The sequence below is a fragment of the Lathamus discolor genome, chromosome Z (genome assembly GCF_037157495.1).
Source record: "Lathamus discolor isolate bLatDis1 chromosome Z, bLatDis1.hap1, whole genome shotgun sequence".
In the NCBI taxonomy this organism is placed as follows: Eukaryota; Metazoa; Chordata; class Aves; order Psittaciformes; family Psittacidae; genus Lathamus; species Lathamus discolor.
Window position 1 is genome coordinate 55,551,760 of NC_088909.1, and position 19,283 is coordinate 55,571,042.

Consider the following 19,283-nt stretch of genomic DNA (forward strand, 5'->3'; position numbering starts at 1 on the left):
CTTGGTTTGTTTTTTTGGTTTTTTTTTTTTCATATATTTGAATAACCAGTACTCTGGACAAACACAAGGTTTTTCATAAAGCTTCAAATACCTCATACACCAGCAGAGTACACCAGCAAAGTACACTACATTCCATAAGGAATCTCTCAGGTAAGAGTCCAAGTGTTACAGGTTTTGGCAAATCATTCCCCTAGAGTTCTGAAAGGCTGTTTAAACGGCCATTATTTCCACAAATTGAAATTAAAATAAATAACTAAGTCTTTAAAGTAAACAAACCACACTTCTTCATTTGTTCCAGTATCTCCTTTCCTAGTCTGTAAGCTTTTTTCTGTTTTAAGCACAATATTATTTTTCACTAGCCCAACCAGAGAATGATCTTCCTATCCTTTCACAAACATGTTTGCGAGCAACCATGCTGTATTATCACCCTTGAACACTGGATTCCTTCTTCCACACATCTGCATAAACAGCATCAAAGCAAAATAAGCCCTTTGTTAAAGGATCTGTCTCCTTATTACTTAATACTAGGATCTCTTGCAATTATTGCCGGCAGAAGGTAACAATGATTGCTAATCTTGGAAAGCAGTAACGTGTGTGGTCTTCAATGTGATTTTACCTGACTTTACTCCTCAGGGGAGATGAGGGAGATGGATACAAAGACCACACTTATACACACCGGAGCATCAGACATATACGTGTCATTTACAGGGACACAAGCACCATACCTTGTCTTGGATGTAATGGACCATTTCAGGGAAGGAAGGCATCTGCTTGCCAGAACTCTCCTTTTCATTTTTACCAGGAAATGTTCTCAGCACCTGCTGAGCTTCTCCATGTACTTCCTCCCGCCTTTCAGAAGAAACGATAGTGAACAGACGTTATTTGCACAGAACAAATGGCCTTTAATGAGCAATAAGATATCTTGGGAAGCTGGAGGATACAGAACAGTTTTTAAATGAGATTTATTTTTTTAAGGAAGGGGAAAAAAACTTGCCTTAACATATTTAACAATTTGTTAAATAGGGGGGAGGGGGAGAAGAGGGGAAGAAAAAGGTTAGCTTTTGCAAAACAGTCTGGATCAGCCCACTTCTGTTCTTCTTATATCCTGCTAGTGTTTACCACCAGTTCCTGACTACCACCTACTTGTTTTCCTACCTGCTCCTCCTCCCCATCACTTCCTATATTCAAGCTTCAGCTGACACATACTAGGTTTATGGTTATCTACTTAGCAGCAGATCAGCTCCTGAAACAGTGCCAATACTGCAATGACAGAGGAATTTGTTGCAATTGATACGTTTAGCCTTTCTTAGTTACAAGGAACTCACAAAAACCCCCGAACAATTCAAGTTGGAAAAAGCCGCACCACTTGGAACTGCAGTAATAGAAAACTGCAAATGAAATGACTGCTGTAATTTAATGAGTCAGTTACTCCTCAGCAGAACGGAAACTTTCACAAGTGCATGCTCCTCATACTTTGCAAATACAGGCTAAAAGTAGACTTATAGAATTTGCCAGGAAAAATAACTTCTAGCTACTGTAAAGGCGATTTCAGTTAATTCGGTTTTACCTTGCAATTGCAACTGATCATTAACACAAAATGCTTTACCAATAGCAGTCTCTGATCAGTCAGCAGACTCAGAATCTGAGCCAAAGGTGACCATAAGGCACAATAACAAATCTCCACAGAACTGTCCAAGAATGCTCCTATGTAAAGGTTAATTTCCAAATTATCGTACTTTATTTTCAGTGAGTTTTTATATACATACCTACATAACCACACACATACATACATATTCTATTATATATAACAGAATCATAGAACAGTTTGGGTTGGAAGAGACATTAACTAGTTCCCACTCTCCTGCCATGGGCACAGACACCTTCCACTAGACCAGGTTTCTCAAAGCCCTCTCCAACCTGGCCTTGAACACTGCCTGGTCCACATCTTCCCCGGACAACCTGTGCCAGGGCCTCACCACCCTCACAGAAAAGAGCTTCTTCCTAATGTCTAATCTAAATCTACCCTTTGTCAGTTTAAAGCCATTACTACTTGCCCTCTCACTACACGCGCTTTGTAAAGAGTCCCTCTCCAGCAGCCTCTGTAGGCACCCTTTCGGGACTGGAAGACTGCTCTAAGGTCTCCCTGGAGCCTTCTCTTCTCTGAGCTAAACAAGACCAATTCTCTCAGCCTGTCTTCACAGAAGAGGTGTTCCAGCCCTCTGATCATCTTCATGGTCTCCTCTGGGCTCACTCTAATAGCTCCATGTCCTTCTTTTGTTGGGGGCCCCAGAGCTGAACACAATACTGCAGGAGGGGTCTCACAAGAGCAGAGTAGAGGGGAAGAATCACCTCCCTCAACCTGCTGGGCACACCTCTTTTGATGCAGACCAGAATACAATTGACTTTCCTCAAGCTCACGTTGAGGACAAGCAACACCCTCAAGTTCTTCTCCTCAGGGCTGCTCTCAGTCTATTCTCTGCCCAGCCTGTATTTGTGTTGCTTGGGACCCCTATACAGGTGCAGGACCTTGCACTTGGCCTTGCTGAACTTTGTGAGTTTTGCACAGACACACCTCTCAAGGATTCATATATGCATTCATATTGCATCCAAACATATACTGGATGCAAACATAGATATGTGTGTGTATATATATGAAAATAACTTCAAAGGAAAACTTACGGGTCTCCTGCAGCTAACAGGAGTAAGTATCTGGACGGGATATGATTCGGAGGGAACACTGTGCTAGCAAATTTCACAGCCACTTGACGTACTTGAACTTCAGGCTTAAAGAGAAGAGACACAGACATATGGTTAAGTTTTAAATGAACGCACTAATGACCAATTACCACTTGTAAATCATCAGTCATCTGTTTTGTCCTTTGGTACCAACATCACCCAAGAGTTTGAACATTTTTAAACACTGTTCTTGCTAACTCATCATATGGCAGGAGACAGACCAGAAAAGCAAGCTTCTCATACATACACAAATGAAGAATGAAATGTTCTATTAAATACACACCCATTTTGTGAAACCATAAATAAGGGTTACTGCTATTTCTTAGACATCTGGAATGCCTCACCCAGGCAGTTTTCACATCATCTACCTACACAAAAGAGCTGCATTTAGAAGCAGCACAGCTTCATAAGAGGTGGAAAAGAAACATTAGCTAACTGGGTTCAGACCGTCTCAAGAGGGTACTGCCTGGACAGATAGATCACTCGAGCACCCAGGCAAAACAGATCATGAAAACAGATTCTTACACAGTTACTAGTGCCACCACTAGAAATACATACACCTCCATAGTCTCCCTGAACACCCATGCAAACACAGAGAATACAAAAAATACTCTTTCTGAAAACCCAGACCTCTGGGAATTCTGAAACACGATACTCAGTGAAGTAAGAGAGTAGTGAAGTGTGGTTTCCTCTGGATTAGTATCTCATGGCTGAGTTCCTAAGGAGGTTCTTCGATAAAGTTAGAAATCATAGCACACTGAAATCCCAACTAAACAGTGCATGATCCTTTCTACCTAACTCTTGCTTTCACAAAACATTTCACAAGACACTGTCCTTGAGGCATCTCCTTCTCAGAGTTTTCTTAGGAGACTGAAAAAGCATATAGCACAATCATGACAACTTTGTTTCTGCAAAACAGAACACAAATGGAAAACTCCACTGCCACCCTTCTTGCAGCCACTGTACAGTATTAAAAATACTTCATCTGAGCATGCACACATTTCCCCTTCTCCCAGACAGGCCAATACATTCAGTAAGAAAAAAGACCTGTTCCAAGAGTACAGGAAAAGCGACAGGAAAACAGTAACTTTTTTTTTTTTTAAGGTACTTAATTTTGACTCTATTGAAAATACCTTTATTAAATAAGAAGCTACAAGAACTTCCATCAAGGTACGCTGGGCTCCTTCCAAGTTAGTGTACGCTCCAACCATCATAGACAAAGCCTCCTGAATGGCAAGCCTAGTATCAGCATCTTCCTGCAGTACAAAAATAAGAGTTTTCACTTTACAATGTACAGTGACAAGAATTAAGCAAAACCAGCACAAAATCCTAGCAATTCCCCAAAACCCTGTGAGCACCCACCTTACATAAAGCTTCAAAAAACTGTTGTACCAGTGCAATGTCCTTAGTGAAGAGCTGAGGCATTCGGCTGAAACAAGATATTTTCATTCATGAAGTTTTTTGTTTGTTTGTTTTTTAATCAAAATGCTTCACATTTCATTGGGTTTACCCCTCATCCCACATTTTATTTGCCAAACAAATCTGCCAGTTTGTTTCCAAACTAAACACAGTTTGGAAAGTGAGGTATTCTATGAACAATCACTTAGATTACCGACATAACATTGAAAAAACCACTTGTCTAGTTTCATGCCCTCTGGTCTTTGCTGTACATTCCTTAAAATTATGGCAATCCAGAAAAGTGGATTAATTCCGTGCACAATTCATGAGCTGCCATTAATCACTGCTAGAGAAGTTATCAGCTAAAAACGTATTTCTTTCTACAACTTTGGAGATGTCACAAGGAGAATGCTTTTCTTTGCACTGTACACTCAACAGCAAAATTGGCAGATGGCATGAAGCTTGCTGCTGATAAATTAACAGCTTGCTCTGGAAAAATGAATCAATGTCCCATTACTTAAATGGAGCTTCAGTTACCTTGAGAGCTTTCCAACCGCTGAATATGCCATTGAGAGCAGTTTTGAATCCTTGAATGATAAAACAGTAAATAAAATTCAGCAAAACCAGGAATACATAAAGGCACATCCCTTATAATTAAACATTTATTTTAAATCCTGTCTTCAAAATGCTCAAACAGGCTTTCATAGGCAGAGAATCCTGGAACATCAAATTAACCATATCCAAGAACAAAAGCATTAGATAGCAACAGAGGGACTGTGCTCTTTCACAAGAAACAGAAAATTGCAAATGGAGATAAAGTTTAAATCTTCCTTCTCATCTCAGCTAATCATATTTTGTTTCAAGAGAGGCAGTAATCGGATTCAGCAACTATAGGAAACAGTAGCAATGGGACAGATACCTTTCATTAGCCCTAAACAGCAGCTTTACAAAAAGGAAGCTGTTTGCACAATGAATCCTGTAGATGACCAATGCAGCACGCTTATACAGGGGCTTCCTTCTTCCTGAACACTCCTTTTTACGCCCTTCCCAATGGCAAGGGAGGCCCACATGTTCAAACACCAACTCAGGCCAGAAGGTCATATCCAAGGATCAAAGCTGCAGAAGAGGTGATCTGCAACATCAGCCCTTCATAAGATACATGATATCGTGGGGAATGTGCTTTCCGAAATGACACTCTTTAGACCAGACTGGCATTTTCAGTTCTGCTTGTGCTGTGTTTCCCACAGCAATACTATCCCTGCACAGACAGAATGGAAGGTATTACAAGCAGGCCTATACAGCTGCTTGTCACAATGGGGTATACGCACTGAGGCCCCTGTTTGCTCTAGAGTAATGAGTAACAGCAGCTAGATGCTACTGTATTATTTCCTGAGACTTTGCAAATACTGAGAACCTATCTGTATCTGTTAAACAAATAAAACAGTTTCCCTCTATAGCCTTTTTGCTTCTCTTCCAAAAGAATTCCTTAAACACTAACCTTTGATAGTCATCTAAGGCAACTACAAGAAAGAGATTTATCAGTTTCCATTATAAAGATATTTGTCCTTTGCTTGTATTTGTATGAAGAATTACGGCTCTAGAGTAAAGAGCCTTTCAACTTACCTCTTTGTATTCATTGATCAGTTTTGTAAGTCCATTTAAAAGCATCGGGCCTAATGGCTTTATTTTACTTTCTGGACAACTGCAATCAGAGATACCAACAAAAAAGATATTATCTTTTGCATCCCTCAGAAGTATCTTTTCACAGTATCTCAACTCTGTTAAGATGAGAAATTACAGGTTAATGAATGCAACCACACACAGAGATATTTTAGGAATGAAGAAAAAACCCTACTTTCTATGAAGTTTACCACTCTTTCTATGTCCTTAGTCCATTTACATATTTAGTGAACAGAGAGACTTCTGGGAAAATAGCTAAAAAACATCATGCTTTCTGAATTACTTACATGATACAAATATGATGCACAAACTGCAAGGATAGACTTCTCAGTTTTGCATTTGTGTTTGCACCAAAGAGTCCATCATAAACCACCTGGTCAAAAGGAAGCAAGAGCAGATCACTGAGTGCCTGGCTTCACTATTAAAAGTTTTCTAATTCCCCTTCTTTGAACACTGTTGTAAGTTACAGTGCTTCCCTTTCTTAAGTGCTGGACAAACTATACTGTTAAGCTCATTAGGCAGAACAGCTTTAGAATGTAAGCATTACCTGAATATTAGCTGGGAATGTTTCTGCAGCTTGCCTGGATCGCAGAAGATGAGGAACTATCTTTAATTTAACACGGGTGCTGACTGACTCTCGTTTCATTTCTGGTTTCAGAACAGATCCCTGTCAGAAAGAGTTAAAACAATATAGTGCATCTTTGGACAGCAGTACTTTCTAAGTCAGTTGAATTATATTTTGCAAATCGGAACACGCTGGGACACAGAAAAAAATTATTCAACAGCAAAAATGTTCAGTGAAAGCAGAGATCAAAGGAAGAGATAGTTTTAAGATACATATATGTCTTCTCCAACTAAAGTAAGGCAACTAAACTCATACCTTCTGAAATTAAGCAGGTATGCAATTCTAAGGCAAATCTTACCTCCTTGGTTTTCAGTGGTATATCCCCAAGATACACTTTATACATTTTGTTGATGATAGCAGGATTGTTCCAGTCAATTACACTAAAGAAAAAAACACATTGAGCACCAACATGTTACGATTCCAACCTCAATTTTTTACAGGATATGCTTTACAGCATTTAGCATCATATTCATATTCTTCAGAGCTTTAATACACCTAGTTTGACATCTAATCACTCCTCCCACATCCATATAATACACAGTCATAAGGAATGCGAAGTTATTACAAATTTCACCTGCAAATTTTGACAACATAATTCTAAATAATTCGTGAGAAACCTACATGCTTCCTTCTCTTCCACTGAAACAAGGCATATAAATTACAGTAGTCTACTGATCGAATACAGAATGGTCACTTGTTAATAAACCTCTCCATGTTCTAGAAACCACCACAGGATGGTTTGGGTTGAAAGGGACATTAAAGATCATCCTGTTCCAACCCCCGCCATGGGCAGGGACACCTTCCACTAGACCAGGTTTCTCAAAGTCCCATCCAAGCTGGTCTTGAGCACTTCCAGGGATGGGGCCGCCACAGCTTCTCTGGCAGCCTGTTCCAGTGCCTCACCAACCTCAGTGCTTTGACATTTACATAGGGAAGAGGGTATTTTTAATTCTAGGACTATCTGATCCATCTAGGATCAGATAGCCTGGCACATCAGTCCCACAAAAGTATAAGGCTCTAGTAGATAACCGGTGCACAGTGTACCCTGATGCCACCAAGCTGTCAAGGGGTGGAAGCCATTTATATTTCTGGAGCGAAAGGAGGATCTCAAGAGTTGACTTCACTGGAGGCTGAAATCAGCGTGACTGGGAAGAAGTGGCAAAAGCACCCCATTGTGATTGGTCCAGAGGCTCCACGCATCCTTGGCATAGGCTACCTCAGGAGAGGGTACTTCAAAGACCCAAAAGGGTACCGATGGACTTTTGGTATTGCTGCTTTGGAGACAGAGGGAATTGAGCAGCTGTCCACCTTGCCTGGTCTCTCAGAGGATCCTTCTGTTGTGGGGCTGCTGAAGATCGAAGAACAAGTGCCAATCGCGACCACAGCAGTGCACCAGCGGCAATATCGCACCAACCGAGACTCCCTGATTCCCATCCATAACTTGATCCATAGACTGGAAAGCCAAGGACCCGCTCACCCTTTAACAGCCCCATATGGCCAGTGTGAAAGTCTAACAGAGAGTGGAGACTAACAGTAGACTGTCGTGGCCTGAATGAAGTCACACCACCATTAAGTGCTGCCGTAACAGACATGCTAGAACTTCAGGACGAACTGGAGCCAAAGGCAGCCAAGTGGTATGCCACGATTGAGATTGCCAATGCATTTTTTTCAATTCCTTTGGCAGCAGAGTGCAGGCCACAGTTCGCTTTTACTCGGAGGGGTGTCCAGTTCACTTGGAACCGCCTGCCCCAGGGGTGGAAACACAGCCATACCATCTGCCATGGACTGATCCAGACTGCACTGGAACAGGGGCAAGCTCCAGAACACCTGCAATACATTGATGACATTATCGTGTGGGGTGATATAGCAGAAGTCTTTGAGAAAGGGAGGAAAATCATCCAAATCCTGCTGAAAGCTGCTTTTGCCATAAAACGGAGTAAGGTCAAGGGGCCTGCACAGGAGATTCAATTTTGTGGAATAAAATGGCAAGATGGATGTCGCCAGATCCCCACAGATATGATCAACAAGATAACAGCAATGTCTCCACCAACTAATAAGAAAGAAACACAAGCTTTCTTGGGTGCTGTGGGGTTCTGGAGAATGCACATCCCAAACTACAGCTCAGTTGTAAGCCCTCTCTATCATGTGACCCAGAAGAATAATGATTTTTAATGGGGCCCTGAGCAACAAGCCTTTGAGCAAATTAAACGTGAGATAGTTCATGCAGTAGCCCATGGACCAGTCCAGACTGGGCCAGATGTAAAAAATGTCCTGTACACCGCAGCTGGGGAAAATGGTCCTACCTGGAGCCTCTGGCAGAAAGCTCCAGGGAGATGTAAAGTTGACCCCTGCACTTTTGGAATCAGGGATACAGAGGATCTGAGGCCACCTATACCCCAACTGAGAAAGAGATACTGGCAGCCTATGAAGGAGTTCGAGCTGCTTCGGAAGTTATTGGCACTGAAGCACAGCTCCTCCTGGCACCCCAGCTGCCCATGCTGGGGTGGATACTGAAAGGCAGGGTCTCCTCTACACATCGTGCAACTGATGCTACATGGAGTAAACGGGCTGCACTAATTACACAACGAGCTCGAATAGGAAATCCCAGTCATACAGGAATTTTAGAAGTCATCATGGACTGGCCAGAGGGCAAAGATTTTGGAATGTCACCAGAGGAGGAGGTGATGCGTGCTGAAGAGGCCCCACCATACAATAAACTGTCAGAAAGTGAAAAACAGTATGCCTTATTTACTGATGGGTCCTGCCGTATTGTGGGAAAGCATCAGAGGTGGAAGGCAGCTGTATGGAGTCTTCGACGACAAGTTGCAGAAACTGCTGAAGGAGAGGGAGAATCGACTCAGTTTGCCGAGGTGAAAGCCATCCAGCTGGCCCTGGACATTGCTGAACGAGAAAAGGGGCAAGTACTTTATCTCTACACTGACTCATGGATGGTGGCAAATGCCCTGTGGGGGTGGTTGCAGCAATGGAAGCAGAGCAACTGGCAACGCAGAGGTAAACCCATCTGGGCTGCTGCACTGTGGCAAGATATCACTGCCCGGGTGCAGAACCTGGTGGTGAAGGTACGCCATGTAGATGCACATGTACCCAAGAGTCGGGCCACTGAGGAACACCAGAACAACCAACAAGTGGATAAAGCTGCTAAGATTGAAGTGGCTCAGAAGGACTTAGATTGGCAACATAAGGGTGAATTACTTTTGGCCTGGTGGGCCCACGACACCCCAAGCCATCAGGGCAGAGATGCAACACACAGATGGGCCCATGATCGAGGGGTGGACTTAACAATGGACACTATTGCCCCGGTTATTAATGACTGTGAAATGTGCTGCAGTTAAGCAAGCCAAGCAGTTAAAGCCTCTTTGGTATGGAGAACGATGGCTGAAGTATAAATATGGGGAGGTCTGGCAGATTGACTATATCACACTCCCACCAACCCGCCAAGGCAAGTGCCATGTGCTTACTATGGTGGAAGCAACCACCGGATGGCTGGAAACATACACTGTGCCCCACGCCACTGCCTGGAACACTGTCCTGGGCCTTGAAAAACAGATTTTGTGGTGACACGGCACCCCAGAGAGAATTGAGTCAGACAATGGGACTCATTTCCAGAACAACCTTATAGACATTTGGGTCAAAGAACATGGCATGGAGTGGGTGTATCACATCTCCTACCATGCACCAGCCTCTGGGAAAATCGAATGCTACAATGGGCTGTTAAAAACTACACTGACAGCAATGGGTGGCGGAACTTTCAAGCATTGGGATACACACTTACCAAGGCCACCTGGTTGGTCAACACCAGAGGATCTGCCAACAGGGCTGGCCCAGCCCAGTCAGAACTTTTACATACTGAAGAAGGGGACAAACCTTGTGTGGTGCATATAAGGAATGTGCTGGGGAAGAGAGTTTGGGTTATTCCTGCTTCAGGTAAAGGCAAACCCACTCATGCAACTGCTTTTGCTCAGGGACCCAGATATACTTGGTGGGTAATGCAGGAAGATGCAGAAGTCGATGTGTACCTCAAGGAGATTTGATTTTAGGGGAAAACAGCCAATGAACTCAATTGTATGCTGTTGCCTGCTCTTTAGCACTTTTATAGCCTACCAACTAGATGCCTTCAGGTCACCAGCAACTGGCCCTGACTTCCCTCCGACCATCATCCCAACAAAGAATGAACTTTGGCGAAACCAGAGAAGCTCAGCAGTGACCAGATGACTTCCACGGTGTCATCACCAGGCAACAATCCAACACTACACACTCTCTCTCCTGCTCTGAAAGACTGTTACAAGAGATAGAGCCCGACATCATGGACCGGATGAACTCAGCAGCTTTACAGGGATTGGTCCATGCACTGAGGAACGATATCTCTCTCTTTGTGTGTGTGTATGCATATATTTAGATGAGACAAGAGTGACGGTATATTGAAAAATGTGGGATGTGAGCACAACATGAACGGTATGGAATAAGGGGTGGATACTGTCCTGGGTTCAGCAGTAGCAGCCACTTTTCTCCTTCTTAGTAGCTGGTGCAGTGCTGTGGTTTTTACTTTCAACCTGGGAACAACACTGATAACATCGATGTTTTTAGTTGTTGCTAAGTAATGTTTAGTCTAACCAAGGACTTTCTGAGTCTCATGCTCTGCCAGGGAAGAGGGGAAGCCGGGAGGAAGCAGAGACAGGACACCTGACCCAAACTAACCAAAGGGGTATTCCATACCACAGCACATTGTGCCCAGTATATAAACTGGGGGCAGTTACCCAGAAGGGCTAGATCACTGCTCAGATGAGTCTGGGTATCAGTCGGCAGGTGGTGAGCTGTTGTATTCTCTTCCCTTGTTATTTCCCTTATCATTACTATGATTGGTGGCAGCAGCAGTGGTTTTGTTATACCGTAGTTACTGGACTGTTACATTCTTTCGATTCTCCTCCCCATCCCTCCAGGAAGGGAGGAGGAAAAAGGAGGCGGGGAGTGAGCGAGCAGCTGTGTGGTTCTGAGTTACCGGCTGGGCTTGAACCACAACACTATTTCATCTTTGTCTCTCAGACAAACCTGTCTGCCCACAGGTAACCATCCAATGCTAGTTACTAATGAGATTGTTTGGAACACACGCACTTCCACCCAAAAAACATCCCACAGAAAACAAAAGCATATATGCTTTAACAAAACTGGAGGACACTGAACTACCTCTTCCTAAGCAATTAATTTCCAAGCAAGTGAGCTATGAAGTAGCATTTATTTCTCATAAAAGACATAATTCTCATTGAATTCTCATATGAGAATATGAGAATTATGTTCTCATATTCTCATATGAGAATGTATTTAACATACATTTTCTCCACACATATATTTTGTTCTCTAGGCAAAGAGTACCAACACAACGGGAAAAATGAGACAAGCACAAAGGAGAGACTGCCTTCCTTAACCAGGCTGTCATTGTTGTCCCAGAAGTGAGATTATTAATTGGTTTGCAGAACACTAATACACACACAAAGATGAGGTATTTTATTCCCAGCTATTTTGCAAAATAGGGTGCTAGGTGGAAGCTCCACATAGGTGGCACACATTTTTTTTGTACATCAGACTATGTACCTTTCAGAGAACAAAGAAATTACATCTCGTTTTTCTAAGTGATGCTGTTCCTCAAGCTTGACAATGTTATCACCATGGCAAATTCCATTCTCGCTGTACATCATCATCACCCACTAGAATCATTTCCCCTGGCACAATTGAGGCACATGAATAGATTCAAACGGAGAAGATTTCACATTACTTACTTGACTCAAAGTTAAATAGTCCTATATCTCCAGTAATACAGAAGCCACCTACACTTGCCAAAGGCAGTCCTCTGTCACTCCAAATCTCCTACATGAGCCAGCAAACCTTGCAAGATCAGTGATGCAGCAAATAGTACCATCAGCTACTACTGTGGGCTCTTGAATGGTTAAAGAGAGAAGCATTATCTTTAGATGATGAAAGAAGGACTGAAGATGAGCAAAAACTTTAATAATGTAGAAAATGGTGGCTGCCAAACTTCCTAGATTATGGTCCTCTCCACAATCAAAGTCTCTTTACTTCCCTAATAAATTAAATAAAGCATTTTTTTCCAGCAAAGACAACATAGGTAAGTTGACCAGCTGTGATTCACTTACTAAGGTGTTATTGGCCACTGATAGTCCACAGAGGGCAATTTGGAAACCAAGGAGTAAGAAAATGGCTCAAAAGCAATTCTAAAGATGATTGAAAACAGACAGTTAAAGGTGTCAGCTCCAGAGCCAAGTAACATTCCCAGCTGCAAGACTGAGCCACACCGTTCCCAGTTCTGTGTGACTACGTGGCAGCTTCACAGGTATGCAGGGGACTGCAGTCTTCCTCCTTCCAGAGCAGTGTCTCTGGAGCACTATATTAACTGCAGCTAGCTTTGTTAGGAACATTATCACCATTTCTTTCCAAAGATCCAAACTCGTACCTTTGTTTGCTCTTTAGTTCCAGGTCTGCAGCTGTGGCAACACTGTGTCTTGTATCACTGGAGGCTACAACCAGGTGTATAACAGCTTCAAGTTCGGGCACTTGCTCAGCTTCAATGAACTTCACTATACCCAGCTTACACTGTTCAACAGTGAGGAAAGTAAAGGCAATGTTACTGACAAGAAAGTATATGTAGCAATAACCGCAGCAGTTCAGCTGTCTGAAGTGATGGCTTCTGCTTGCTAGGGGTAAGTCCACAATCTCTGCATCTCTTTAGCAGCACCTTCTTCTTGCCTGCTCTCAAAGCAGTAAACTGTGTCAAAGTACCAGCATCATATATCAATTATCATATATCAGCATCATATATCAAGTAGGGATACTTTACTGCTTCTCTGCTAAAAAGGGACACTTCATCAACAGAAGAGTTTTGCACCTTTACGATGTTTAGAAGGAAAATGCAAGAGTAGGCTACTGCCATGATTGCTTCCTAACCGGCCCTGACAGCTGCTGGCACCTCCCACCCTGTCTCACCACTGCAAAGTTTGATAACGAATCATGTAAACTCCCTCAATAAATTCCCTCAGGGGGAACTCAGGGCAACTGAAAACCTGGTCAGAATTAGTTATGTATTTTCCCTCTGGCCTTCCATTTTTCTGTCTGTAGCCACCCCTGCTACCACCCCCAAATTCACCTAGGACAAGCCTTGCATCTACAAGTACCTGTTCTAGTAGCTCTGGTGTCCATGGGCTATCTCCAATTACCCTTTTGGCTGCATAAAAGCTCATCCCTGGAGGTGGCTGAGGAATTCCAGGAGCTCCCACACTACTTGATGAAGAGCCCTGGCCCGAGGGCATGTTTTGTCGACTCTGAGATTCATTCAATACAAACCTGAGCAGGTGGGAAAGTAAGTTCATTAGAGGCTTTATAAATCCACACTACCACCTGAATTAGACGCTGGAATGGAGCAATACATATAACCTGCCCAACTTCAGTTGTTCTTTAATTAATGCCATGACTGCTGTAACACAGAATTTTACTCTGTTGAGACTCAGACACCAGTTATCCCAGCATACTATGCAAAGCTGAAACAATCTCATTATAGCCGTTTGAAAACAAACCTCAGCTAGGAAAGTGAAGGTTCCACTGGCATTTCTGAAAAGAGTTATCTCAGGTTAAAAACAGACAGAATGTTCTCTTTTGTATTAGAAAGGAAAACTCCCAACAGTACTGCATTTGAGAAACTTATGCTGAAAGCTTTAACAACATTTGTACTATTTCTATGGAAAATGCAAACGTAACAAGGGAAATAATGAAGCATATGCAACATTAAGTGGCAGAAAACAGCCCTTGATATAAAATATGAATAAAAAATATCTTGGAAAGTAGCAGGTTTAGTGCTGGGCAGGGAAGGAAAGCAGAAACCATAAAGGTTTATAGATCTTAAGTCTTCTTGGAGGCTGGCTATGGATGCTGGCTAGTCTAGCTGCCCTGTGAATATCACCATACTCCCACAAAAGCCATTCCACTTCCCCGTATCCTTGAAAGCTGGTCAACACATGAAGGGCATCAGAATTGTAATGCAGAGACCAATGCTTATGTTGCTCCAAACAGCCATAATCTGTTTTGCATTCAGCACACAGATAACAAAAGAAAATAAACAGACATAATAAGGATAAACATTCATCCCAAGTCTCATTAGTTTAAACACTTGGACTTGATTATGAGCTTTAAGCCCTACGGTTAGGCTTTCTGGTGGTTTTTACTGCGTGCAGACTGGCAAGACTAATTTGCAACTGGGCAATGACAGAGCAAGTTCTACTGGGCATAACTTGGTTGTAAATAGCTGCAAACTGTCTCACCCCAGGGAGCAAAACTGAGACAGACACTCGGAACTTCAGGATAGATGAAGACCCCCTTCAGCCCCCACCCTTGCTGTCTCTGAGTATTTAAAAGTTGTCACGCTCATCCAGAATACAAAACCATGGAATGAAGTAAAGTCTTACTGCAAAGCCCAAGGACTTCATCTTCTGAAGCTGCTATCACCACAGCAGTGTGTTGGTGAGGCTAAAAGCATAAACCTGGGCAACCTGAAGAGTGTCAGCTATGAACAGAGGAGCAGACTAGGTGTTTTAAACTATAAGCTGCAAGACTCTACACACTCAAATGGTAAGGAAGTGGATCCCAAAACATCAGATGGAAGTATGGCCTCCAGCAAAGCTACATGGAGAAACATCACTTGCTCACTGTTTTAAAAGTCATTCCTTTAGAGCAATCCACTTGAGCAAGAGTTAAGTGCTCAGAAAAATCCTACAGGAATCTATGAACTGTTAGGGGGAAAAAAAAAAGTGTCTAATTTTTAAAATTATTTCTGTTTTCTTTCAAAGCGAAAGCTGCCTTAGCAATACAAAGACACTAAAAAAGTTAGTGGAAGATACGATTTTTAGAAAGTATTGGTTTTGGACACTAGAGAAGATTCCCAATGGTCAGTAAATTTAAATTGCTCTGTAAATCCTTCTTGCCTTCAGGAACAGTGCTCACATTGAGACATGCCATTACAGTCACAAAGTTTTTCCATTGGAAGAGAGATAATAGACAATTCTTGTTATCAAAGGTTCGATTCAGGAAAGCACAAGCTTTCAGAGATTACACTTGCTTATGACCTTACAGGAATAAGCCTTAAAACTTCACTGCAGGAAGATGAGCACACATTTTGATCTGGCTTCTATTTTAAAGGTTTAGTTATTTAACAGATAGCTCACATGTCTCATAGCTTCACTTTGATCCCCAAAAGAGGTCAAGGACAGAACAGTGTAATGCCCAATTACCCAGAAAGACATTTTGTTGAATAAGAAAGATGGTGATCCCATTCTTAAAACTACAACCCTGCCTTGTGTCTTACTGAAACATGTAATGTAACATGTGTCTTACTGTAACATGCAACTGGCTTCATCCAAACTAGGAAATGACAGCATACTTTCATAAATGAGTTTCCAAGTGTGCAGTTTGTAATGTTTCATACAAAGAACACATCAGTACTAAAGAAGACTGGTATTAAGTCTTACTTACCCATAAGGCATAAGAAGAACATCCAACATAAAGTCCAAAAGCAGCTGTACAGTCTTTGGTTTTTCAGCAAGATTAAAAGGAGAAGCTGCTGCTTTCAGTGGTTCAGCAGGGTATTTCATGTGAAAAAGGGTTGGTATTAGAAGATGCATTAGGCTGAAAAAACAATTATATTTACTGCAACCATTTAAAAAAAACACACCTGTTTATTCTTAACATTCAAGAGAGAAACCTCTAACAACAAAGTTGGTCCTTTATAGCAAGAAAAATCTTAACAAAAGTTAAACCAATTCACAACCCAGTGGCCTCTATCTGCCACCTGATGTACTTTAAAAATGGAAGGCAGAAGGTAACAGAAGATAAATTAGGATTTGCACTTAGAACACATATGTGTGCATATATATATGTATGCATGCATGTACACACACACATCTGGAGAGACAAAGCCAACTGCCTGTGTCCAGACTTTTAATATTTCAGAATTGTGCCACAAAATACAGGCTAGGACTGTCTCATCTATAAGAAATTTGAAGTTTTAAATCTGAGTCTACCTGGAGCAGAAGTTGATTAATATTGTTCAGATTCACCAAGGACTGCACACTAATATATTGATTATATAGCCAGATTTCTCAAAGCTCTCTTCACTCATGTAATTGCTTTTCAGACAGGTCAAAACCATGGTCCCAGAGAAAATAAATCAGGTATTTTCAGACTGATCCCACAAACAGAACCAAGATTTTACTGCAAGAACTTTCAGTAAGGTAATTTTAAAAACACCTTCACACTATCACAGTGACACAGAGTGAATGAAGATCTGATCTGAATGCCATTTTCCACTGCCAGCATGGTGGAAACCCATCTCAAAATAAATAAGGAGCAGGCCCATGATTAACAGTTTTCTAGAAGGTCTTAGTACACAGCAGTTCCAACTTCACTCTTTTTTATTTACTACAACTTAGTAGGAACTTCTGTTCCCACAATTTAGAGTCTCCAGTCTGAGACTTTTATTGGTGTTGCAGTTGCTGGACAGAGGATATGTACTGATGGTCTAGCCTTAAGCCAGAAGCCAGAATTTGATGAAGAAGGATAGGGGATATGGACAGGCACATCCATCATAACACAGGCCCTCTTATCATACAAGGAGTCTCCTGCTGCAGAGCATGTATATTATTTTAACGTCAGATTATATGAATTCTTTGTATCACCCAAAGTACTGGATGGCTGATTCAAATTGTCCAGGCCAAGAATATCCTAGGCAATGAAGAAATCACCAAGGAAAAAAAAAAAACCACCAAAACACCCAAACAAAAAAACCCCCAACCTTTTAGCAAGTGATACAAATTATTTTACTAAACCAGTATCAACAGCATTTGCTCCAAGAATAAGCAGTTATACCTGTCTTGCTGTGGTTGAGGTTTCCCTTCCATTGCAGTGAGAAGTGTTGGAGCCAATTCACATTGTTTTTCCACAGGCAGACGGGGGTATCCCATCTTAACATAAATTATGGTAAAATTCTAAGAGTAGAAAAAACACACATTATTGCAACAGTGCAAAAGAAATATCTGTTCTATAAACTCTTAAGTTGTGTTACATAATTAGGTGTTGGAAATAATATGTTTTGGAAGACAAATACCTAAATTCTAAGGCTCACTGGACTGACAGCTATTAAAGGGGAGCCTCCCCTTTCAAAGGAAGAAAACAACAATGCAAAAAGCCCTCTCCAGCTTCTCTTACTTGCTGCGAATTTCACTAACAGCAGTTTTACCCAAGGAACACCTTCAAAGAAAGCAAATATAATGTTCTCTTTTACCTATTTCTGAAATAAAATAAAAAGCAATATTGAATAAATACGAAGTCAGCAGCATAGGAAAGATTTCTTTTGAAAACGTGTTTCTAAATCATCATAATTAAAAGCCGCAATTGCAATCCAAACAGAGTCCAGTGACAGGACAGCACAGCAGAGCAATACCGAATAGTGGACTATCTAACTGCTATCATGTTGATACAAATCCAGTCAAGAACTGCAGAGATGAGAATTGTGCGTTTGATGACCTGGGTGGAAGAAGCATTGAAGTGAGAAGTCTTATACTTCTTTGTAAGCAGTACTTGTTAAAATTCTATGAAGCCTCATGGCACAACACAACATGCATCACTCAGAGACATGAATGAAAACAGGTTTTTGACATGTCCAGCCAAAAGTACAGTTCATGTCAAGCTTACCTTCAAAGAAAACAGTTTTACTGCTCTACCTTACCCATGCAGTCTAGAAGCTCTCGGCCATTTCTAAAGGATGAACTCCAGATAATCCCACTTACTTAAAAGTTAATCTGATTACTTGCATACTACTGCTGTTGAGAGTGTAATCCTTCCACCATCAGTTTCTAAAATGCTATGTTTTCCATTTATGCTGTATATGACTGAATAGTCAAATAAAGACAGACAGTTTCCCTCTGATTTTATCACTCTTTTTTTATTCCCATGATGATGATTTGCAATAGATCCATCATAGTAGAAGTGAAAACTGTCTTCATAGTTTCTCAAAAACATTTCTGAACTATTTTCACTTTTTAACCTACACTGAATGAAACCTTCTAGTAAAGTTTCCCTATCAATAAAATAAGGATTTCATCATCTTTTCTCGCTCAACTAAGGTCTTAGGCCTAAAACCACATAAAAATACAGGTTCTCATGTGATCAGAGAAATACAGATGTTTTAAGTAAGACTTTGAGACCGAACAATGTTTCAAGACCCTGATCCTGCACATATCAGGGTGAGGTTTGGTAGCTGCTTGCAAAACCAAACTTTTAACAGTGAACAGACCCTCTACAATATAAGCAGTGCGTCATGGTTTAAGCCCAGCCAGCAGCCAAGCACCATGCAACTGCTTGCTCATTCCTCATATCCCGGCAGGGTGGCATGTGTTGAGAGAATTGTTTAATAATTTACATAAAAGTAAAATGTAATACAACAACAGGAAATAGAAAGAGGGAGGAAGTTATAAACCACATGCCCTGGGGAAAAAAAAAAATAATCCCAAAGAAGTGACACAACTTAGCATCTCCTGATAGATGCCCAGCAGTGGCTGGTCCCTCCTGGCCAACTGCCCCCCAGTTTATATACTGGGCATGACATGCTGTGGTATGGAATACCCCTTTGGCTAGTTAGGGTCAGGAGCCCTGGCTCTGCTCCCTCCCACCTGCTTGTGCCCTTCCTCACTGAAGATCGTGAGAGTCACAGAAGTCCTTGACTTAGGGTAAGCGCTACTGAGCAACAACTCAAACATCTGCATCTTAACAC

At 41.7% G+C, this 19,283-nt stretch overlaps 1 protein-coding gene across 3 annotated transcripts in view; it reads right to left on the reverse strand.

Moving 5' to 3' along the window:
- ECPAS (Ecm29 proteasome adaptor and scaffold) overlaps positions 1 to 19,283 on the reverse strand; it is a 69,969-nt gene that overhangs the window by 37,092 nt on the left and 13,594 nt on the right. For all 3 annotated transcript variants that reach the window (XM_065663608.1, XM_065663609.1, XM_065663607.1), the window contains exons 4-16: positions 17,381 to 17,499; positions 15,989 to 16,141; positions 13,642 to 13,810; positions 12,924 to 13,063; positions 6,738 to 6,819; positions 6,362 to 6,481; positions 6,102 to 6,187; positions 5,758 to 5,836; positions 4,672 to 4,721; positions 4,099 to 4,165; positions 3,870 to 3,992; positions 2,680 to 2,783; positions 726 to 849 (exon numbers count right to left, since the gene is read on the reverse strand). In XM_065663608.1, the coding sequence (XP_065519680.1) occupies positions 726 to 849; positions 2,680 to 2,783; positions 3,870 to 3,992; positions 4,099 to 4,165; positions 4,672 to 4,721; positions 5,758 to 5,836; positions 6,102 to 6,187; positions 6,362 to 6,481; positions 6,738 to 6,819; positions 12,924 to 13,063; positions 13,642 to 13,810; positions 15,989 to 16,141; positions 17,381 to 17,499 (1,416 nt within the window). The remainder of the gene's footprint in view (positions 1 to 725; positions 850 to 2,679; positions 2,784 to 3,869; positions 3,993 to 4,098; positions 4,166 to 4,671; positions 4,722 to 5,757; positions 5,837 to 6,101; positions 6,188 to 6,361; positions 6,482 to 6,737; positions 6,820 to 12,923; positions 13,064 to 13,641; positions 13,811 to 15,988; positions 16,142 to 17,380; positions 17,500 to 19,283) is intronic.